The following is a 24,503-nucleotide window of genomic DNA, read 5'->3' on the forward strand; positions in this document are numbered from 1 at the left end:
CTCTGCCCTTGCTGGTGCTGCCTTGGTCTCGGAAGCCTCTCCTTTGCTCTTCTTCCTCAGACACTGGATTGCATAATGACCTAGTTCCCCACAGTTGAAGCATTTGACTTTGGAGAGGTCCTTCTTCCATTTCTCCTGCTTTCCCTTAGATGCTAGGGCAGCATCCTCCTCTTCCTCCTTCTTGATTATGATTCCCTTGCCGTTGCTTCCCACCTTGCTTAGCCTTCTGATCTCTTCTTGGCGAAGAGTTGCCCACATTTCCTCCCAATCTGGAAGGGCTGCCCTACCCAATATGCTCTAGACAAACACCTCCCAGTCTTCTAAGACTGCATTCAGGGCTGTTCTCACTATCAATTCTTGATCCAGCATGGCCCCTATGGAAATCAGTTGATCCCGGATCTCCTTCAATCGACCAAGGAAGGTGTCGATCTGTTTTCCCTTTTGCATCTGGTATGACCACAGCTGATTTTCTAGTAGCATCTTCCTTTGCACGAAAGTATGCTCATACAACTTCTTTAGGGCCTCCCACATCTCATTTGTCGTATTCTTCTCGGCAATGTGTGGTACTACATGGTCATTGACCCCGTCAAGGATGATGCTCTTGGCCCTCGCCATTGCATCGTCATACTTATCGTGACCAGCCGGGTCAACTGGGACTGCGATTGTCCTCAAGGCGAAGTGCTTGAGACGGTTCTTGTCTAGGACAAATAAGATTCTAGCCTTCCAGACTACGAAGTTTGAGGCTCTGTCCAGTCTGTCCTGGTCTCTTACCCCGTTCACTTCTATCTCGCTGCTCCTCTACTTCCCTTCTAGAAGTTCTCGTTGTGACTCCTTCTAAGCCTCAATTTCCCTCCTGGAAACCTCTCTACCAATGTCAAGATGCCCCCACTTCAATCCTTAGTTCAGCCGCACCACTGATCCGGATTTATTGGCTAGAAATCCTTGGTTGCAACTCCCTCCTCCTTGGTCTTGCCCTGTTAGGTACTGTTCTGACTACAGTACCCCACCAGCTTCACTCTGCAACTTACCCACAGCCTCATAAGCCCCAGCAAACTGAAGGTTAGAGCTTCTAGGCTCTGCGCAATCCCGGCACCAGCAAAATCTGCACCTCCTGGCCATAGGCGTCAATCCTTCCTGACTGAGAAATATGATCGAGCACTGCGTAGGTCGAGTCTGCTCCCCTCTACCACTGCGCTAATCCTCTTCTTGGCTCAAACTTGATGACGCAGGCACTGCGTCACCCCTTCCTTACTGCTTCTCTACTAGGAACAACTTTTGTCACTCGGGAGAGTTGTTTTCTGCTGTTGCTTCTTTGCTCGGCTGATGTCCTTAGTTCTCTTGTGATCTGCAACCACGCTCCGATACCATGTTGGAATTTCTAAGTCTAACTGTTAGAAACTCTTCATGTATTTTTCTGATTTATTTCTGCCTACTTATTCTAATTAATTAACAAGTTATTTACCACGTAAATACTGAAAATAAATACAAATACATGCTCAACACAGTACAGATCATCAATTGAAGGAAACGAAACAAACACACAAGTGACACAGTTGTTTTTGGACCATGTCCCCAGAAAAACCCAATGGGGGAAAATCGGTGCAGCTATCTGAGGGTTTTATTATTATTCAGTCTCTGAATAAAATGTGGGTGCCAAAATCGGCTCACCCTACAGACAATAATCTCAACAGTAGTACCTCTCTACTCAAAAGCAAATATTCTAGCTGAAACCTCGAATAAACACTCTGATAGCTCCCAGTTCCAATCTGCCCCACGAAAACCCAGCGTCAACCTCTAGGGACGGTGTCAGCCCTTTCTGGCCCAGCGTCACCCTAGCTCGCCCTGCATCAGCCTCTAGAGGCACTGCGTTAGCACTTAGAGCCTCTACGTCACCCACATTGGCTTTCTGAGGCACTGCGCAACTCTTGGCTGCCTCTACGTGAGCCCTAGCTAGCTCTGCGTGAACTTATGGCTGGTTATGCGTCCCTCTCTCTCGGCTTTTGCGCTGATTCTCCTGGTACTATCTCTGCCCCTCAGCTGCAACTCTGATCACTCTTTCGACTTCCTCAGCGAACCCAGCCCTAGAAAATCAAAATCTTGATCAACTTGGTGTATTCTCCAAGTGACCCTTAAGCCTCCTTTTATACTTTTCTTGTTGACAAATCAAAGGCTGAGATTAAGTCCCTAATGCTAAGATTAATTATGGCTTGATCCATGACTTTTGGACCCTTCTAACATAGTTTTATATTAATTCACATTAATATTTTATTTTCCCTAAGTTTAGACTTAGGGATTCCATTAAAAATATTAATTATTTTAATATCTCCCAAACTGTTTAGAATCTGCCCAAACCATTTCTGGGTATTGGAGATCTCATGTGCTTTAGCCTGTCCACCAATTTTCGTGGCTAGAGCACATCTGATGCTACCCAAAATCAACAGTGTTTATTTCAGTATTTATATGGTTAAATAACTTGTTCAGTAATTAAACAAGTAGGAGAAATAAACCAGATAGTGCAGGAAAATTTCTAACAGGTTAGACTTAGAAATTTCAACATGGTATCAGAGGGTTGCAGATCACAGGAGAGCTGAAGGCACCAGCTGAATCGGAGAATTTGCAGCAAAAACAACTGTCCCGAGTGACAAAAGTTGTTCCTAAGCAGAAAGCAGCAGAGAAGGGGTGACACAGAGGGCCTGCGTCATCAGTTCAAGCCAGAGAAGGGGCCAGCGCAGAAGCAGTGAGAGGCAGAAGAGGCTCACGAAGAGCCACGTCATCCTGCTCAGCCAAGTAGGAGTGACGCAGTTGGCTAGTGGAGCGATTCAGCCACTATTAGGATTGCACAAAGCCTAGATGCTCAATTCTTCAGTTGTTGGGGCATGGGAAGCTATGGGCAGATTGTGAAGTGTGAAGCTGGTGGGGTGTTGTTGTTGTTGAGGCAAAACAGTACCTAACAGGACAGAACCAAGGTAGAAGGAAGTCGCTACCTAGGTGGATTTCTAGCCAAGAAATTCAAATCAGTGTTGTAGGAGCAAAGGAGATCGGAGAGGTGTGATTCGACTATTGGCAAAAGGATTTCCAGGAGGGAAATCGAGACTCCAAGGGAGTCGAAGAGAGAACTTCCAGGAGGGAAGTGGAGACTCAGAGGAGTCGAAAAGAAGAGCAGAGATGGCCATGAACGGACTGAGGGATCATGTTATGAAACCAGCTCAAGAAAAGATAGATCAACGCCTTAGAATTCAGCCTCTTCGAGGGGGCAACCTCCTTTACATTACATAAATGAACAATTCTTGGATGATTCAAATGACAAAACCTCCTTTCTATATATAGGAGTCTAAGGAGTCACAATATAATCCAGCCGACCTAACAATAATAATATAAAGCCACAAAAATAACAATAGAGGGATTCTATGGGCACATTAATAACAATATGGGGGCAATGGGGGCACAACAATATAAATAAGGGGTATAACTACAATAGTAATGGGGTAATCACTAGTATTATAGGGACCCAACATGCCCCTCTCCTTCAAAAAAGTGTTGTCCTCAACGCTTGAGTAGTTCTGGATACTTCTGCATAAAATTCTCATCCTCCCATGTGGAATCTTCAGCGGATAAGTTCTTCCACTTGATAAGGTACTCTGAAATTGATCGATTTCGTAGCTGTCGAGTTCTTGTTTCTATAACTGCTTCCGGTTCCAATATAATTTTTCCTTCCTCGTCAAGTTCTGGCAATATTGTTTGAACTGGGAGCTTGTCGCCTATAACCTTCTTTAAACATGAAACATGGAAAACTGGGTGCAATCGAGAAGCTGCAGGAAGCTCCAATTTGTATGCCATAGTACCAATCTTTTGCAACACCTTGTACGGACCATAATACTTTGGTGATAATTTATTATCCTTCTTAGCTTGCTTGAGGGACATTTGCTTATATGGTTGTAGCCGTAGGAATACCCAATCACCTACATCAAAACTTCTTTCACTGCGATGTTGATCTGCCTGTTGTTTCATTCTATTCTGTGCCAACACGAGGTTATCCTTTAAGAGTTGGAGGACTTGTTGTTGATGTTCGATGTGATGTTCCACTGCCTGAACCTTAGAATTTTCTCTTAAATATGATGTGATGGATGGTGGTTGATACCCATAAAGTGCCATAAATGGGGTCATTTTTGTTGCTGTATGAAAGGAAGTGTTATACCACCATTCAGCCAGAGGCAACCATTTGACCCATTGTGTCTGTTTATCAGATACAAAGCAACGAAGATATCCTTCCAAACATTTGTTTACTATCTCAGTTTGCCCATCAGATTGAGGATGATAAGATGAGCTATGAGCTAACTGAGTACCAAGACAAGAAAATAATTCTGTCCAAAAATTTCCAGTGAAAATGGGATCTCTGTCACTTACAATAATCTTTGGGTTTCCATGTAGCTTTTGAATTGTTTCCATAAATGCAGTAGAAACTGTACTGGCTTTAAATGGATGTGATAATGCACAAAAGTGTGCATACTTGGTAAGTCTGTCAACTACCACCATGATGACACTCTTTCCCTCAGACTTGGGTAAACCTGTGATAAAATCCATTGAAACCTCCTCCCAACGTTGGCTTGGAATGGATAAAGGTTGTAATAGACCCGGTGTCTTAATTGTTTCAACTTTATTTTGTTGGCAAACCAAACATTCTGCCACAAACTTTTGAATATCTGATTTAAGGCCATCCCAAAAAAATTCCTTCTTAACCCTGTGGTAAGTTTTTAAAAATCCTGAGTGCCCTCCTAAGGGAGAAGTGTGCAATTCCATAAGAATCTTTTGTTTTAGCTGGGAATTCTTACAGAGGTATAAGCGATCTTTGTACCATAACGAATCATTTTTCCAGCTAAATGTATCAGACGTACTGGAATCTTGTTGTAGCTTTCGAATAAGTGCCCACACTTCTTCGTCATTCTTCCATTCCTCCCTTGCTTCATTTATCCAATCTGGTTGGATAATAGAAATAGCGCACAACAATGCTTCCACATCCTCATCCTTTCTTGAGAGTGCATCTGCCACCACATTTTGCTTCCCTTTTTTGTAGATGATTTCAAAGTCATAACCCAACATCTTTGTGACCCACTTTTGTTGCTCTTCAGAGGATAATCTTTGTTCTAAAAAGTATTTAAGGCTATCATGATCCGTTTTTACCTTGAAGTGTCTTCCCATTAGGTAGGGTCGCCATTTCTTAAGTGCATGGAGTATTGCCAACATTTCCTTCTCATAAATAGCTTTGCTTAAAAACTTTCCCTTGATTGGACGACTTTCAAAAGCAATGGGTCTTTCATCTTGCATTAGAACAGCACCAATTCCATTTCCTGAAGCATCACATTCCACAATAAAGGTTTTTGTGAAGTCCGGTGTAGCTAAGACCGGTGCTTGGCACATTGCCTCTTTAAGATGTTCAAAGGCCTTTGTTGCTTCCGGAGTCCATGAAAATGCATCTTTCTTCAATAATGTTGTTAGAGGTGCTGCTATTCTCCCATAATTCTTAACAAACTTGCGATAATACCCTGTCAACCCAAGAAATCCTCGCAGATGCTTTATGGATGTGGGGATTTTCCATTCCTTAATGGCTTTAATTTTGCTAGGGTCTACCTTAACTCCTTCATGAGATACAATATGACCCAAATATTCCACCTCCTGGACTCCAAAGAAACATTTGGATCTTTTGGCATATAATTGTTTCTCCTCCAATAGTTGTAGCACCCTGTCAACATGTTCAACATGATCCTTCCAAGACTTGCTGTAGATAAGTATATCATCAAAAAATACTAACACAAATTTTCTAAGGAATGGTTTGAAAATTGAATTCATCAAACCTTGAAATGTTGAAGGTGCATTGGTAAGGCCAAAAGGCATGACCAAAAATTCATAATGACCCTCATGAGTTCTAAATGCAGTTTTCGGAATGTCTTCAATCTTCATTCTGATTTGATGATATCCTGAACGAAGATCCAACTTGGTGAAGTAAATTGATCCATGCAATTCATCCAGTAATTCATCAATGACAGGAATGGGGAACTTATCTTTAATAGTGAGCTTGTTGAGCTCCCTATAATCTGGACACATGCGCCATGATCCATCCTTCTTGTGCACCAATACTACTGGAGCTGAGAAAGAACTTTGACTCGGTTGAATTATACCAGCCTCTAGCATTTCTGCAACCATACGTTCAATTTCACTTTTTTGGACATAGGGATATCTGTACGGCCTGATGTTTGGAGGAACACTTCCTGGAATCAGATGAATAGCATGATCATGATCACGCATAGGTGGGAGACCTTTGGGAGTCTCAAATACCTTGGAATGATTGTCCAGGACTTTTTGGAGATCTGGAGAAATAGATGATTCCAATGTGGAAACATCTAGCGAACATAATTGTGCAATTACACCTCTTTGCTCCTTTTTTAGAAGCTTTGTCATACCATTAGAGCTGATTATCTTTCCTGGTTTCCCTGCAATACCCCTTAATTCAACTTCCTTTCCTTCCACAGAAAATTTCATGAAAAGTTCTTGAAAATTAAAAGCTATTGTACCCAAGGATTGTAGCCATTGGACTCCTAGTACAACATCAGCACCTCCCATTGGAATGGAAAGCATTGGGCTAGTCAATACATATTCTCCCATGGATAGCTTGATATTATGGCACTTTCCAGAGAAATTTATTGTTCCTCCATTTGCAATCATCACTTGACACTCTGGTGCTGGATATAGGAAGCAATTCAATTCTTTTGCTACCCTACAATGAATAAAATTGTGGGTGCTTCCTGAATCAATCAACACTATTACCTTTTTCTTCTTGATTTGTCCTTCTATCTTGATGGTTTGAGGAGTGGTAATTCCTGCCAATGCATTACAAGATATGGTCAGATTTATTTGTTCTTCATCTAGGCTTTGTTCCTGGAGTATATCCTCTTCTTTTGACCTTTCTTGCTCCTTTTCTTCTTCCTCTTCACAATCTATGTAGAATAATTTCTTCTCAGCACACTTATGACCTTTAGTGTATTTGCTATCACAACTGTAACAAAGCCCTTTTGCTCTTTTTTCTTCCAATTGTTGTGGTGTCAACCTTATAGGTTGTGGAAGACTAGGGGCAACAACACTTCCGTCTTTATAGTTGTGAGTGGTATGCTTCCTCGTTGCCATAATTTTGCTTTCCATTTTTCTTGCTAACCTGAATGCCTTCTCTAATGAATCAGGTTCCCAAAGTCGAACATCATGTTGGATATTATCCTTTAAAGACCCTATGAACACATCAATCCTATGCTCCTCTGGAATATCTTTTACCCTTATGTTCAATTTTTGGAACTCCTCAATGTGCTCCATTATTGAACCCTTTTGTTTGAGACTTATCAATTGGCTAAAAAAAGTGTTGCTTTTTGTATCCTCATAATGTGCTATCAATTCTTCCGTAAAAATTGCCCAAGTGATAAATTGTTTACGAGAGCAAAGCCATTGATACCATACAAACTGATTTGGTTCCAAATATAAAGTTGCCATACGTACCTTTTGTGTGTTTTGCACATTATTGAGATCAAAGAACTGCTCCATCTGTAATATCCATGTGGCGGGATCCTTGCCATCAAACTTCCTCATATCGATTTTTGGAATATGGTGGGTCTTCGATCCAACATTAGAGTCTATGGAATCATGATTAACATTTCTTTTGTTCACATCATGAGTTTCCTTTACAACCTTTTCACCATTAGTAAGTATTTCTTGTAGAAAATTTGTCAAATCTGTCTTCAAATCTGCCATGTCTGTCTTCAAATCTGTCCTCAAATTTGTCTTCAGATCATCCATCTTAGCTTCGATGCCCTTTATCTTAGATTCCACGCCATTTATCTTAGCATCTGTTAGCTTTTGTGAGCGTGAAATTTGTTGCACTTGTTCTTGTAATTTTGATATATCATGTAGCATTTCTTCCTCTTCTTCATGAGTCATGCTAGAGCTTTCAGGTTCCTTACTAGGTGTTTGCATTTTCTTTCCTCGGGGCATCAGTTACCGATAATAATGCTTTACTATGCCCTTTGAATTCCTTCAAACCAAGCTTATGCAAAAATTTAAAAAAAAAACTACACACCTTTTTTTACTTTGTAGAAGCCTGATATTGAATCTGATGTATCTCTGTAATTTCGAATCATCCAGTTCTGAAATTGTGACCTATAGTAGCCTTCTATGTTCTCTTTCCAATGCCACTAGTCTGATCCAAATTGGATTCTCCAAGAAAGAGTTATGCACAATCTCCCGCAGTGACCTGATTATAGACTAGTTCAGTAGAGCGAACTTGTATGAAGTGCCACGTGTCACTGTTTCAACCTTTGACTCTGAAAAATATATAAAAGAAAACTACAGTCCGTCCTCTTTCTGTACCTTCTTACGAAATTTCAATCCGATGCTCAGAAAGAAAGTTATGACGATTTTCCCCAGGTCACCTGTTTTGAGTGTAATTCAAGGGTTTGCAAAAAGACCAACTTCCTCGGATCATATCTCCGAAAATATCGCGCGAAAAGCTCTGAAATTCAGACCCAAGGTTGAGCGCGATTTCTTCTCAAATGGATTTTTTTTGCGACTTCTGAAACGTCACAGAAAAAAAATTATAGCGAAAATGCCACGATGACCTGTTTGGAGCAGCGAAACCCTAGAATCCAAAGCTCTGATACCAAATGTTATGAAACCAGCTCAAGAAAAGATAGATAGATCAACGCCTTAGAATTCAGCCTCTTCGAGGGGGCAACCTCCTTTACATTACATAAATGAACAATTCTTGGATGATTCAAATGACAAAACCTCCTTTCTATATATAGGAGTCTAAGGAGTCACAATATAATCCAGCCGACCTAACAATAATAATATAAAGCCACAAAAATAACAATAGAGGGATTCTATGGGCACATTAATAACAATATGGGGGCAATGGGGGCACAACAATATAAATAAGGGGTATAACTACAATAGTAATGGGGTAATCACTAGTATTATAGGGACCCAATAGATCAGGACAAGCTGGACGGGCCTCCAACTTTGTTATCTGGAAGGCCAAGATCCTGTCTATTCTAAATAGACATCGCATCAAGGCCTTTGCCTTGAGAACCGTGGCTATCCCAGTCGACCCAGTTGATAATGAAAAGTATGAGGATGCGATGGCCAAGGCAAAGTGCATAATCCTTGATGGGCTCAAGGATCATGTAGTTTAGCATATTGCTGAGAAGAATACGGCAAAGGAGATGTGGGACAACTTGACGACATTGTATTAGTGAAATTTCGTGCAGAGGAAGATGCTACTGGAGAATCGGCTGCGGTCGTATCAGATGTAGAATGGGGAGCAAATAGATCACTTCCTCAGCAAGCTGCAAGAGATTCGAGACCAACTAACTTCCATAGGGGCCACGCCGGATCAGGATTTAATGGTGAGGAACACCCTAAACGCAGTCTCCGAGGAGTGGGAGACATTCGTCCAAAGCATTTTAGGCAGAGTGAATCTTCCAGATTGGGAAGAACTGTGGGCAGCTCTTCACCAAGAAAAGATCAAACAACTGACCAAGGTAGGAAGTAGTGGCAAAGGAGCTCGGGTCAAGAAAGAGGAGGAAGAGGATGCGACTCTGGAATCTGCGGGGCAGCAAGGGAAGAGAAAGAAAAAGGACCTCTCCAAGATTAAGTGCTTCAACTGTGGAGACCTGGGCCATTATGAAACCCAGTGTCCTAGGAAGAAGAATAGGGGAGAGGTGTCTGACTCCAAGGCAGTGCCAGCTAAGGCGGAAAAGGAGGTACAGGATGATGACGATTGTGCCATGAGTGCTCATGTACCTCTAGAGAAGAGGTGGGGTGACATCGAGCTGTAGTCAGGAGGACTATAGGAGATGAGGGGCACGATCCTTGAGGTACCCAAACTCTTGGATCATATCCGGCTACGGGAGCCCCGAAGTGATAGTAGCAGGATGGCGGATGTCGGTAGCAGCGGATGCGGATGGAGTGGGAGAGAGTGCTAGAGTGCACTAGTCCCTGGCAGCGCAAAGAAGGTTGCAATAGTGCTAGAGGCACATAGGAGGTTGCACCAGTGCGGGAAGGCAAAAGGGTGTTTGCAGTGGTGCGAGAGGCACAAAGTTTGTTGCAGCAGTGTAGAGGCAGCAGAGGGAGCACAGGATAGCAGCAGAGAGAGCTTCAGCATCAGGAGGGTTTCTAGCCTGACAAGGATGTCAGTAGTTGGGTAGATTAGTTACCATCGTCTCAATAACTGAGTTGTAGTGCAGCAGTAGCAGTGGTAGTGCTATGGGCAGCATGATGAGAGAGGGCTGTAGTGCAGATGCAGTGTTGGGAGGAAGGACCAGCAGCAACACGAATGCAGAGGAAGATGTCGTATAGATGTAACAGTGGCAGTGGTAGAGCCATGGGCAGCGGTACAGGATGCAGCAATGCAAAGGATGTTGGGCAGGAAGGCCAAGCATCAGCACAGGTACTGGTGTCGGATGATCAGGATGATGCTCACTGGTGGAGTATTACTAGAGCACATTCCTAGCCATGAAAAGTGGTTGAGAGGCTAAAGCACATGAGATCTCCAAGACCCAAAAATGGTTTGGGGAAATTCTACCCGGTGAGAGAGATATTAAAATAATTAATATTTTAATGGGTTCCTAAGTCTAAACTTAGGAAAATAAAAATATTAATGGGTATTATATAAAACTGGATTAGAAGGTTCTAAATGACATGGATCAAGCCAAATCTAATCTTAGCCATTGATTAGAGATGTAATCTCAGTCGTTGAAGACTCAACGGAAAAAAGTATAAGAGGAGGCTTGATGGTCAATTGGACATACACCAAATTGATCAGTCAGTTCGGTTTTCTAGAGCGGGGTTTGCTAAGAGAAATCGAACCAGTGATCAAAGTTGCAGCGAGGGGTAGTGAGTGCATAGCAGAGAGGCAGAGATAGTGTCGAAAGACCAGTGCAGAGGCAGAGAGGCAAATGCAGAGCCAGCAGAAACCACGCAGAGCAATGTTGCACAAAGCGGGAGCGAAGCGGGAGCGAAGCGGAAGCGTTTTTTGGAAGCGGGGACGCCGAAGCGTCATTTTCCAAAAATCTAGGAAGCGAAGCGTCCGCGGAAGCGTCTGCTATATATATATATATATTTTATATTTTTTGCATTTATACTCAAAACAAACATCCCAAATACCAAATTAATTGTAGAAGACATGAAAACATGCATATTTTTGCATAAATCAAGATAGATATAACATCCATTGTACATTAATGATCTAGAATATAGATTCTTCTCCTCTTGTCTAGCCTTTGCCTCTACCTCGATTGTCTAGGGATATTAGTCAACATTGCCCAATTTTGATCAAACTACCTAATTCAAGACTTAAAATATGGTAGAAAAAGCTTAACATGTTTGATCGATGATTTTGACTTGATTGAAAGGTAATTTTTTGCTAAGGGCGTGCCGCGTGACAAAGGAGTTCAACAATTAACACCACCAACACCAGGGTACATATAGGGCTTGGTGCTCTTGATTAAATGCTAATCGCATACCTTCATACTTGATATAATCTAATGAAATGCCACAATCCCATTGATCCTGAATACCTGAAAACTGTTAAGTCTGCTGAATTTTGAATAGGATATGAAATTCTATTTTCTCCATATGAAGTCCAATGAGGCTGGAACCACTCTCAAACATTCTGAGTCATTTCATGGTAATGTTAAAAATTTAAGTAAAAGGATGAAAATGAAAAATAAAGGAGAATGTCACTTTTACTTTAAGAATTTAACATTACCATGAGGGAGCATCTGCTATATTTATATTTTTTTTTGCTTTCATTTGTCACCCTAACCCAAGGTGGACCCACCCCCAACAAGCAAACTCACCTAAAATTTAAAAAAAAATTGAAAAAAAAAACGATTTTCTAAATGCTTTTCCGGAAGCTTTTCTGGAAGCGTCTGGAAGCGTCTGGGAAGCGCCGTACGAAGCGCGCTTCGGCGCTTCGGAAGCGCCAGCGCTTCCAAATTTCCAGGAAGCGTCTAAAAATTTCGGAAGCGCGCTTCCGGCCAAGCTTCCTAGGCGCTTCCGTACGGGACGCGCTTCGGGGCTTGGAACCGGGGGGGGGGCGCTTCGTGCAACACTGACGCAGAGGCCAACAGTGACTGCACAAAGGGCCAGAGGGCCTGTGTGAGTGACGCAGAGGCTGCAGAGGTGACAAAGAGGGCCAGAAAGGCTACGCAAAGCATCAGAGGGCTGACGCAGAGGCCAGGAGGGCTGACGCAAAGCCTCAGAGAGTCGTTGGAGAGAGTTTCGTGGAGAAGACTTTCAAAATATCTGCTACCGAAGATAGGTATTACCACCTAATAGATTTCTCTGTCGGGTGAGCTAGTTTGGCACCCAGTTGTACTCAAGAAAATTTTCTTAATAATAAAACCCTCAGAACTGCTAACCAATTTTCCCAAGTTGGGTTTTCCCAGGGACGATTGTCCTAAAAGAACAGTTTCCCTTGTGTGTTTGTCTATTTCTTTTAGTTGATGATCTGTAGATGGTTGAGACTGCATTGTGTTTATTTCAGTATTTATATGGTTAAATAACTTGTTCAGTAATTAAACAAGTAGAAGAAACACACCAGATAATGCAAGAAAATTTTTAGTGGGTTAGACTTAGAAATTTCAACATTTGCCATGATCACCAATATACCTCCAAGAGTGACATGGGGTGATTTGGTTTTGTAGCCCCAAAGAGCTACAGGTTGGGCAGGATTCTTGAGGAGGCCCACCTCATGAATCAATACCTTGCTACGGGAGCCCATAGCATGCAGTAACAGGATGGATCAGTGGCAGATGGTGCAATTAGATACCAGAGTGACAGATGCAGTAGCTAGTAGCAATGAGATACTGGGTAGCGCAATGTAGAGTTGGCAGCAGTGCAGTTGGCACAGAGCAGAGTCAGCAACAACACAGAGGCTTTAGTGGCAGCACAGAGTCTAGCAGCAATCAGGACTCGAATGACAGATGCATCATACCGATCACAATTATTTCAGTATTTTGGATGCTTTTCAGTTATAGTTATTGCAGTTGCAACAGCAGCAGATGGAGAGGGAGTTGTAGTGTTGGCAGCAATTGAGCAGGACCAACAACAGCATAGATGCAACGCATATCAAAGTTGCGTAGTGGTTGGTGGGAAGCAATAGCCAGACATCAGTAGCGTAATAGGAGGTGGTGCAGAGACAGAGTGTTGCTTCAGTGGGTTGCAGCGCTGGAACACATTCCTCACTAAGAGGGAGTGTTAGTTTTTGTAGCATCGGATGTGTTCTAGCCACGAAATTTGGTGGAGAGGCTAGAATACATGTATTCTCCATAACCTAAAAATCGTTTCTGGAAATTCCACCTAGAGATGACTTAATTAAAATAATTAATCGTATTTTAATGGTTCCTAAGTCTAAACCTTAGAAAATCTGATTAATTAAAGGGTATTAATTAAGCCATGGTGAGAATCTTCTCGAAGAAGACATGGATCGAGTTCTAGTTAATCTTAGCCATCAATTATGTTGTAATCTTGGGCGTTGATGTCTCAATGAGAGATTATAAAAAGAAATTTGATGGGCGATGGAGAACACACTTGAGCCACCAATAGTTTGAATTTACTGGCAGATCGAATTCCAGAGTAGCAGCACTGAGTTGCCGAAGAGAGAGCTAGTGAGCTCAAAGCAATGAGAGAGGGACAGGGATAGTAAGGTCAGAGGATGTTTTTCCTATTCCAGTGAGTGCATTACAAAGAGGTAGTGAGTGCCACAGAGAGGCAGCGCAGAGCCACGCAGAGGCAACGCAGAGCCACGCAGAGGCAGCACAGTGCTTCAGCAGGGAATCCATATTTTGCTGGGGAGAAGCAATGATTCAGTGCCAGAAGCCGAAGTGGGAGCCCGGAGGCCAGGAGAGTCCATCTTCCAAACAACAGTTGATCAGATAGCGAGAGAGACACAATTCTAAGTTGTGGGACGCAGTACTACGTAGGCTAACGCAGGGACTGCACAGAGGTAGCAGAGAGCAACTCATCTTGAGCCAAGGTCAGTGTTGGATCGCCAATGGGAGTGAGATTTTTCTCACTAGACTTATTGTCAGTCATTTCTCTGTATGGATTGCTAGATTTGAGCATCCATAGTTTTGTACTCAGATTTACTACTGCATAATAATTAAAACCCTCAGCTGCTACATCGGTTTTCCCAAAGTTGCATTTTTCCGGAGACATTGGTCCAAAAATAACTGTGTACTTGTGTGTGTGTGCATCTATTCTTCCAGCGTTATTTTTCTTCCACAATATTTTATTTGTGAAGGTTATAGTGTATTGGTTTCAATATTTACCGTAGAACACAGTAAATAATTTGTTCATTTTATTTAACAAATAGAAGAAACTTAATCTGTTGCTACAGTAGGATTCGGGGTTTTCCGAATTTTCACAATAACAGCGCTAGAAAATGTGGCATTGGCGGGAAAAATGAAAAGATGACAAATGAGAAGATGAAGATGACTAAAACGAATGTCGCAAAGCCAAGGTCCAATAAATTGGTCCCCGACAACAACGCCAAAAAATGTTGTCGCTCAAATTGTACAGGCACCATGACAACGACTCAGGTTGGGGGCTGTCACCCTAATCCCCAACCTCTCCATTCTAGTTGTCTCCCAACAACAGGTTATGGGGGGTAGACCTTATGGAAATGAGACGATGAAGGACAAATTGGGAACCAATGAGCCAGGGAGACACAGTTGAGTGGCCTAGCACTTGGTTAAATCTAGTAAGATTTTAAGGATTATATTGAATTTATATATTTGAAACCAGTGCCTATGGACAACTGTTGCTTCGATGCTTTACTATCCTATATGAAATGAAATTCCTAAGACCTACTTCAAATGCAAATATCTTGGTTAATTTTAATTAGATGTCTAATCTATGTGTGCCCTTCCCTTAACTATTTTGAAGATGGGCTCCAAGATAGTTTGTGGGAAGGAGGCCAACAAGAAGCAAGCAAAGGCTTGATTAACAATACCTTCTGTTAGGTTCCTATCACCTGATGCCTCCGGCGTTGCAAAGATTGTGGCTCTGACGACTGCAAGGTCATCATGTTAACCACCGAAGAGTTGTCAAGGCCCCTCAAGCTAAATGAGAAGGGTTGTCCTAAAAATCTATCAACCAAGCTTATGCTTAGAGGTAATTTATTAAATGCAACTAAACTTAGGATGCAATGCAAGGTGGATTGAGTGAATCTTAAGTTAAGATTTTCTTAACGATTAAGTACTTAGGCTATAATCTTGTGTTAAGGAGACAAGTACTTGATAATGATATTCTCAAGACAATCTTACCCATAAGGAGAAAGTGCTAAATGATACAAGTGCCAATCAAGATACACGATGTATGTTCTAAGAGAAAGATTGCCAATATGCCAAAGATTCACAATAACCATAAACCAATGATGGCAAAAGAGACAAGATTGCTTATCCACCAAGAACAATTATCCAACAACCCTTTTATAAGATTAGCAATGTTCTTTAGATAATTAGAAACCCAACAAAATAATGCCAAATAGATTTCTCAATGACAATGACCATTCAACTTAAGAGATGCTCAATTAAAACAAGAAGATTCACAAATCTCTAATCTTAAAGTGCCAATGTAATGTTATCATTCAATAAGATGTATTACCAATAAAACAAGAATGAGAGCTATACCAAAGCTTTTGTACCAATTAGAGAGATGAAGACCACTAGATCTCAAAAGACAAATGATATAAAACAAGATGCGCAACAAGATATTCTTTGATCAAAATACTTTAATGCCACTACCCAAATAACACAATTTAGGTGTCTTGATGTTTCAAGTGCTTTGTGAGTGAGCTTATAGTGTAAAACTTGAAACCTTTAGAGATCACACAAGGCAAGAATGAGTTAATATCCTTGAGACAATAGAAGCAATGTGACAATAACCCAACAATAAGCTCACTTTAATGTTATAACAGCAGTGGATAAGCTTTTCTATGACAGCAGAGAGTAATTTATGTTTTATGTGATATCAAAAAATACACACAGCAACCCAATACTAAATCCAATCCCAGAATGGAGCAAGCTTTCTTATGGTAACACTGTTATGATTTCAGACTTCAGCGTAAACAATGTGTGCAATTATTAGAGCCTCTTGGACAGCAGAAAGCTAACTTGAATCTTTTATGATAATTAGGACAGCAGTGAGATATTTCAATGTTAAATATGCCAAATAGTCCTAAAATCTTTATTTCCTTTGAGTTAAAATTAGAAAGCTTGAGATAGGGAACTAACAGTGAAAAGTGCTTATGCAATTGATGTATTTTCAAACCTTTGTAATGCCTATGACAATCATGTGAAAATTTGGATGCCCAAATTTCTACTGCAGCAACTGATTATGTTTCTTCTATTTGTTAATTATCGAACAAAATTATTTATTGTTTCCTACATTAAACACCGAAACTAATATACTGCAGCCTTCACCATTTTAATAAAAATGCGGAAACAAGAAACTGAACAAGAAAGAAATACACAACACATCTACACAGTTATTTTTGGAAAAATATCCCCAAAAAAAACCAATGCGAGAAAACCGGTGCAGCAGCTGAGGGTTTTATTATTATGTAGTAGTAATTTTGAATACAATCTCTAGATGCCCTATTGGATCCAGCGCAGAGAATATTACTGACAGAGAGATGAGTGAGATTACCTCACACTATCACTGGAAATCCTGGTTGATCCAGCCACTGAATGGCCAGCCCTTGGCTAGCTCTACGCAATCACTGTGTAGGCCATGTGTCACAACTACTGGGGTCTGCGTCAGTCCTCACGGCTGACCGATTTGCTTCTGAGAATTCGACTTCTTCCTTCCCGGTCTCACACCTCGGCCTCTGGCTCTAGAAATCGATTCTCCAGCAAATTTACGGATTCCTTCTGGGCTTCTGCACTGCCTCTACGTGGCCCTGCATCAGCCTCTTTGGCTTTGCGTTGCCTTTGCTAGATCTCTCTCTTCCTTCTCTGCTGAGTATTCCCGGATCAGGAGAAATCTCCAACCAGAACTATCCCTACCCCTCCTTGCAAAAGATCACTTCGAAAATTCTCTCCGGCAGCTACTCTACTTCAGAAATTCGATCTTCTGATCTTCACTCAATGTGTTCTCCAAGTGCCCATTGATGTCCTTATAATCTTCCAGTTGAGAACCAACAGCCCAGATTAGATTCTAATCAATGGTCAAATCATTTGGACTCGATCTTCGTCTTCTTCTAGAAGTTTCACCCACAGTTAGATTAATACCCTTTAATTATTTTATTTTCCTAAGTTTAGACTTAGGCACCCATTAAAAATAATTAATTATTTTAATAAAATTGTCTCTGGGTGGAATTTCCCAAAAAGATTTCTGGGTATTGGAGAATGCATGTGTCTAAGCCTCCCTGCAAATTTTGAGACTTAGAGCACATCCGATGCTACCAGAAATCAACACTCTCTCTTAGCGAGGAATGTGCTCTAGTAATGCAACCTGCTGAAGCATCACCCTTCTCTGTAACATATCCCTCTGCGCTGCTGATGTTTGACATCACTGCCCACCATACACTACGCAAATGTTGCATTTGTACTGCTGTTGGCCCCACCACTGCCAACACTGCATCTGTGCTGCTATTGGCACTACCGCTGCCAACACTGCAACCTTCTCCAACTGTTGTTGCTACTACATCAGCAACCGGAAAGCATCCCAAATTATTGAACAATTGTTCAGTATGATGCATCTCGTTGTTGGAGTCTGATTGTTGCTAGTCTCTACATTGACCCTCTAAAGCCTCGATGTTGCTGCTGACCTCTTCTCTGTGCCAACTACGTTGCTTTCAACTCTACTCTACGTTGCTTAGTCTCTGGCGCTCCTAGCCACTGCAACTATCACTCTGGCACTCCTTTGTTCCAACTGACACTGGTCCATCCTGCTACTTTTGATCTGGGCTCCCGTAGCAAGGAATTGATCCAAGAGGTCGGCTCTTCAAAGATCCTGCCCATTTGCAATCCTTTCGAACTACAACTCTAGATCACCCCACCTCCCTCCTCGAGGTATCTGGGCTATCATGGCAAACTCCTCCTCCTTGATCTTTGCGGGCGCAGCCTTTGGATCATGCTTCCCATCTTTGTCCTTCTTTCCGAGAGAACACTGTGTCGCGTTGTGACCAAATTCACCACACCTAAAGCCTTTGATCTTTGAGACGTCCTTCTTATGCCTTTGTTTCTCCTGTTGCCCCTTTGATAAGAGGGTTGCATTCTCTTCCTCCTCCTTGGGCTTCGACCCACTACTGTTGCTTCCATCAAGTTTACACTTGACCAGGTCTCGCCTCCGCTCCCCTTGCTTAAGAGTTGCCCACGTTACTTCCCAGTCTCGCAAGTTCTCCCTGCTCAGGATGCTCTAGACAAATACTTGCCACTCCTCTGAAACTAAGTTGAGGACCAGTGTTACCATCTCAGAAGACTGAGGTGTAGACCCCACAGATGCTAGCTCATCTCAGGTCTCTTGAAGCTTTGCAAGGAACTAATCAATGTGTTCCCCCTTCTGCATCTGCCTCAACCTCATCTTCTGCTCTAAGTACATCTTCCGCTACTCAAAAGATCCTTGATACAGCGTCGACAATGCATCCCACATCTCCTTGACAGTCCCTCTACCAGCGATGTGACAGACCACATGATCCTTCACTTCGTCAAGAATCATTCTCTTTGTTTTTTCCATCTCTCCCTTGTACCTTTTGAGCAAATCTGGATCTGCGGGCACAGCTACCACACTGTCGACGTAGGTCTTGAGAAAATGTTCATCCAGAAGGCATGACATCCTTGCCTTCCAGATCACATAGTTGAATGCACCATCCAACTGATCCTGATCTCTCAACCCACTGGCTGCCATCTCTGCGAATCGAAAAAGTTGAATGACCTCTCCTCTCCTGCTACTGCTCAGCAAATGAGAATTCGAGTTCCCTGGCTAGGAATTCTCTTAGGAAGAAATTCCCTAGAGTGTCTCTTCTTTCTTCTGACGTATTTCTACCCAGCAACTGCCTGAACTGCGCACTCCCTCTGGAGATTCGATTCGCTGCCTATGCAACACTTCAACTTCCCTTCTTCCTTCAGCATTGGGCTCTTCCTGCACTGCTCTCTTGTTTCGCCTGCGGCTCTGATACCATGTGAAAATTTGGATGCCCAAATTTCTACTGCAGCAACTGATTATGTTTCTTCTATTTGTTAATTATCGAACAAAATTATTTATTGTTTCCTACAGTAAACACCGAAACTTATATACTGCAGCCTTCACCATTTAAATAAAAATGCAGAAACAAGAAAGAAATACACAACACATCTACGCAGTTATTTTTGGACAAATGTCCCCAGAAAAACCGAATGCAGGAAAACCGGTGCAACAGCTGAGGGTTTTATTATTATGCCGTAGTAATTCTGAATACAATCTTTGGATGCCCTGCTGGCTATCCAATACAGAGAATATTACTAACAGAGAGATGAGTGAGATTACCTCACACTATCACTGGAAATCCTGGCTGATCCAACCACTAAATGGCCAACCCCTGGCTACCCCTGAGAAATCTCTACACAATCACTGCGTAGGCCCTGCGTCATAGCTACTGGAGTCTACGTCATTCCTCCCAGCCGATCGATTTTCTTCTGAGAACTCGACTTCTACCCTCCTGGTCTCACACCCCGGCCTCTAGCTCTGGAAATCGATTCTCCAGCAAATTTACAGATTTATTTTGGGCTTCTGCGCTACCTCTATTGAGTATTCCCAAATCAAGAGAAATCTCCAACTGGAACTATCCCTGCCCCTCACTACAAAAGATCACTTTGAAATTCTCTCTAGCAGCTGCTCTGCTTCAGAAATTTGATCGTCTGATCTTCATTTGATGTGTTTTCCAAGTGACCATAGATGTCCTTATAATCCTCCAGTTGAGAACCAATGGCCCATATTAGATTCTAATCAATGGATCGCATCATTTGGACACGACTTCGTCTTCTTCTAGAAGTTTCACCCAAAGTTAGATCAATACCCTTTAATTATTTTAATTTCCTAAGTTTAGACTTAGGCACCCATTAAAAATAATTAATTATTTTAATAAAATTGTCTCTGTGTGGAATTTCCCAAAACAATTTATGGATATTGGAGAATGCATGTGTTTAAGCCTCCCTGCAAATTTTGAGACTTAGAGCACATCAGACGCTACCAGAAATCAAAAATTCATAGATAAGCCATGCAGTGAACCAAAAACAAGAAGCCAATTGATGCAATAAATTGTTACTTCGCTTATATGTTTTGTTGGGTGATTTTAAGATACCTAAGTAAACCTTATGTCACTGTTCCTATATCAGACTTCAAATGCAGAGGTATCAGTCACCAAAACTTATGATTTTAGTCAAACAAATAATGCCCAAATATGCTTAAGTGACCTATTAAAGTATTAGATAAATTACCAATTTATTTCATGCCACTTGTATATATTTGACCACCATTAGAGAGATATTAGGTAGTTGTAGCAAACAGTAAGAAGAATAAGGTTCAGAAATCAAACCCTTGAGCCCTTTGGGCTTGGAGACACTTGGCCAATTCAGAGAAAAAAAAATCAGATCTCGAAATTCCTCTTCAAATAATCACCAAAATTTCCCTGAATCTTGACGTTGAGTTTGAGAGAATAATAAAGGATGGATCTTGCCTTCCTAGGCCTAGATCCACCTCTAGAATCCCTCTTAATATTTTTTTCAAGGACTGTACCCTTGAAACCCTTAATCAATTCTTCAAATCTAGCTTTGAAATCCACCTACACAAATAAAATGTTAAAAGCCCAGAAACCCAATATGTATAAAAATTTAAAATATATCCCAAAACCCCATAAATTATACTGGAAACCCTGCAAAATTTTTTATTCAGTTCAGATCTTAAAATCACCACAATTTCTTGATAAAATGCCACAACAAATCAAGCGGCTTTCACTTCTGCCTCTGCATCCAAGATTGAAGATGTGGGTTTTGTAGAACGGGGCCCAATAAGGGCCTAAATGCTTTGAAGCCCCACGAAATCCTTGCCCAAATGAAAACAATGCCCAAAAAATGAGAAAAACTATTTTTCACAAATGAAATATAATACATGCAGCAATTTTATTTTAAAGACAAGAAAAAGAGGAAAGGGCACTTAATATTGGAGCCACTGATCTGATTAAGAAAATAAATCTCAGGATTCCTATATTCTACATATAAAAAGTTATTATGGTCAAGGATATTGCATATTGTCCTCTCAGAAACTGATTTGCTGTAGAGCGGCTGCATGCTTGCAGATCAGCTAGTTCTTTGTTGAATATTTATAAGTTTCATATGGATTAAAATATGTTCATATTTCTGATGTCAATAGTATTTTCTTTGTTTCAATTTGTCTGGGCCTTGCCCATTTGGTGCTTTGACTAGCTAGCCTTTCTTGGGGACTGTTGAAGTATAAGACTTTTCAGTTTGTTGGTTGAATTCAATGTATTTTAGTTTCCCTTGATAATAATATATCAAATAAAAAATTAAGAAAGAAAAGCATCAAAATATTCTACAATCATTCAATTTTTCTATATGAATCTGTTGAGATTCGAGAAGACCACACACCCCTTTTCACCGTGCATGTAAAGGATATTTCACAGAAATGTTAAACACTGAGACATATGTACTTTTAGCAGTGCTTGGTTTCAACCTCCTGAACAGCATGTATTTACATATTTGAGCAATTTTGTAAACATATTATGATTACGGCCCATGGCAAATTAAAAAGAGCTCCAAAAATAAACATGACCAATGGATTGCAATATCATATTCAGCCTATTGAAAATAAAAAATGGTTCTGCAAAAACAAACAATGTACCACACTAAGGGACCAAATGGACCTGTATCCAATGCATGCAAAAAGATCCGAGTAATACAGGTAATAACATAATGAAAAAACAGAGGAAACAAAAAAAAACATGGGCAGTTTTCCTAATGAAACTCCAAAAATAAAAGTGTGTAAGATTAAGCAAAATGGGGGTACATATTCAGATCATGACATCCTTTACAAAGAAGAATTGTATGCAACACATTTTAGAATTTCCCAATAAAATCGCTTCAACGTTAAATTTCCTTTTGAATAAAAGACAAAATAGTAGCCAAAACCCTCTTCGAAAGCATACTTACTTTGAATAGATAACTTCCTGTATGGGCATCTAAAGCACTGAAAATATCATCAAGAACGTATATATCTGCACTCTGATAATAAGCTCTCGCTAACTGGACACGCTGTTTTTGTCCACCACTCAAATTGATACCTCTTTCTCCAATTTCAGTTTTATCACCATATGTCATCTGAGATAGATCATTTTCTAGTGCACATAGCTTTAGGGTATTCTTATATTTAACATGGTCCAACTCTTTTCCAAATAAGATGTTATCTTGAATGGTACCATTCTGTATCCAAGCAGACTGTGCCACATATGCTATGCTACCACCCACCTTCACCTGCATTCAACCAGTTCTGTTGCGTAAACAAATAAAAAGCTTCATCGAAGGACTTTACAATCTCAGATATTATAAAAATACCACCAGCTAAACTAAACAATGTAACAAGTCATCAGTTTTATAAAATCAAGGAATGCAATATACGTGGAGCATTAGAATAGAATATGTATGGATCAATGCCTAACTAAAATATTCTTGTCCAATGCCCTATTTCATATGAATCTCATGGGAATTTGTTATTATATTTGCAATATTTATTTTATTTCTTGTGCTAGCAACAACGGAGAGTTTGTGTTTCTGATTTCATGCTAATGATTTCTCTGTAGTAATTCGACTTTCTCTTTTTCTCAATGTCGTTATCGCTCCACATGTTCTTTTCAAACACAGTTACGCTAGTGCTTTTAACAATATGGATATTATGGAGGGTGTCCTCCTCCACTATACTCCAATGGTTTAACCAAGAGACTGCATCTTTAGTCCAACCCCCTTTCAGCCTTGAATGACTTTCACTGATGTTTGAGCATTGAAAGGAAGCATTTCATTTTTCATGTAATTAGTTCGTGCTTGTACATTAAATTCCTTACCATAGCCTTAGGCTCAATGGGAAGAAGCCCATCTTCTAAAATGATACTAGCATAAGGTGTATTGCACTTAATTCTAAGGTTATTCTAAATTGTTTTTGGGTTTACATGATTTTCATCCAAGTTTCCTTGGAGATACTACAGCCCCAAGCCTCTCAGCCATACAGAAGCACCGGTGTAACCAAGGTTTCGAAGAGGAGCTTTTTTTTGCCCAAACCAATTACAATAGTTTTCAAGAGAAAAATATGGCTATGCTTCCCAACTACCATTAATTCTTTTTTCAACACTACAGTTCCAATTTAGTTTGTGATGGAAATCAATTCCAAAACTATAGATAGAAAGATAGCCCATATGTTAGCTCAATCAGTTGGACCATCTACCAAGGGCATCTCACCAATGGGAAGGTCACAGGTTCTAATCCAATCAAGTCCCTCAGGTAACCAGCCACTCTTGCAGCTAGCATTTGATGTTGTCCTCCATCCAAATATTTTGGGGAAATGCAGGGAATCGTATAAAGTTTGCCTTCAATATATATATATATATATATATATATATATATAAACTAGAAACATATAAAATTAAGATTTCAACAATTAAAACCATTCATATTTAAAAATATACCCAAAAGAACGTTTTCATTAGTATATACTATATTATAACAGCCCTTGAGTCAACACATGATATGTAAACATTCCACACATATATGATATATATGCATTGCACAAATCAAAAACTAAAAAATGCAAACTACGTGTTACCTCCCAAACCCCTTCAAGACGATGTATGCTCTACAAGGATGCATATCTAACTTCCAAGTGTCCTCCAAGGTGGACAACTGAGCTTGCAACATGAACACTAATCAAATGGACAAAATTTAAAATCAGCTCTGATATTTGAGCAAACAAAGCAAGTTGACCCTATTACAGCTCAAACTAGCAAGGGTCCTAGGAGGGGATCCTAAAGAGCAACTACTAGGTCAACGGGCAACGATGGAGCAATAGCCCACTTTCACCTCAGCTAAGGCTCCCTGCTCTTTACGGACTTTCACCGTTGGGAGGAGTCTCGGTATGAGAGGAATCACAAGAAAGGATGAATCAATGATAAGATAGGGTGATTCCTAAAGCCTACTAACAAGAGACACAATTAAATGACTTTCTTGCTTAAAAGGCAAGGTGATGGGCTCTCTAGGAAGGGCTAAGAGGATACTTGAGCCTAGGTTTGGAGAATATTGCTTGACAAGAAGCTTCCTCGATGTGGAGGAATGGTTTCTATGCAATCCTTGTGGAATTTGAGTTATAAAGTTGTGGGACCACAAAGAACCAAAGTGGACCCAAACTAGGTCAAGGATGTGGAG

At 40.8% G+C, this 24,503-nt stretch overlaps 1 protein-coding gene across 1 annotated transcript in view; it reads right to left on the reverse strand.

Annotated features, from left to right (window-relative positions):
* LOC149158733 (ABC transporter C family member 14-like) overlaps positions 1 to 24,503 on the reverse strand; it is a 414,770-nt gene that overhangs the window by 310,785 nt on the left and 79,482 nt on the right. The window contains exon 5 of the mRNA XM_089434081.1: positions 22,248 to 22,568. Within this exon, the coding sequence (XP_089290207.1) occupies positions 22,248 to 22,568 (321 nt within the window). The remainder of the gene's footprint in view (positions 1 to 22,247; positions 22,569 to 24,503) is intronic.

This window comes from Pinus tabuliformis, chromosome 5_2 (assembly GCF_031772625.1).
Source record: "Pinus tabuliformis cultivar Carrire ecotype Pingquan chromosome 5_2, CPIR1, whole genome shotgun sequence".
Lineage (NCBI taxonomy): Eukaryota > Viridiplantae > Streptophyta > Pinopsida > Pinales > Pinaceae > Pinus > Pinus tabuliformis.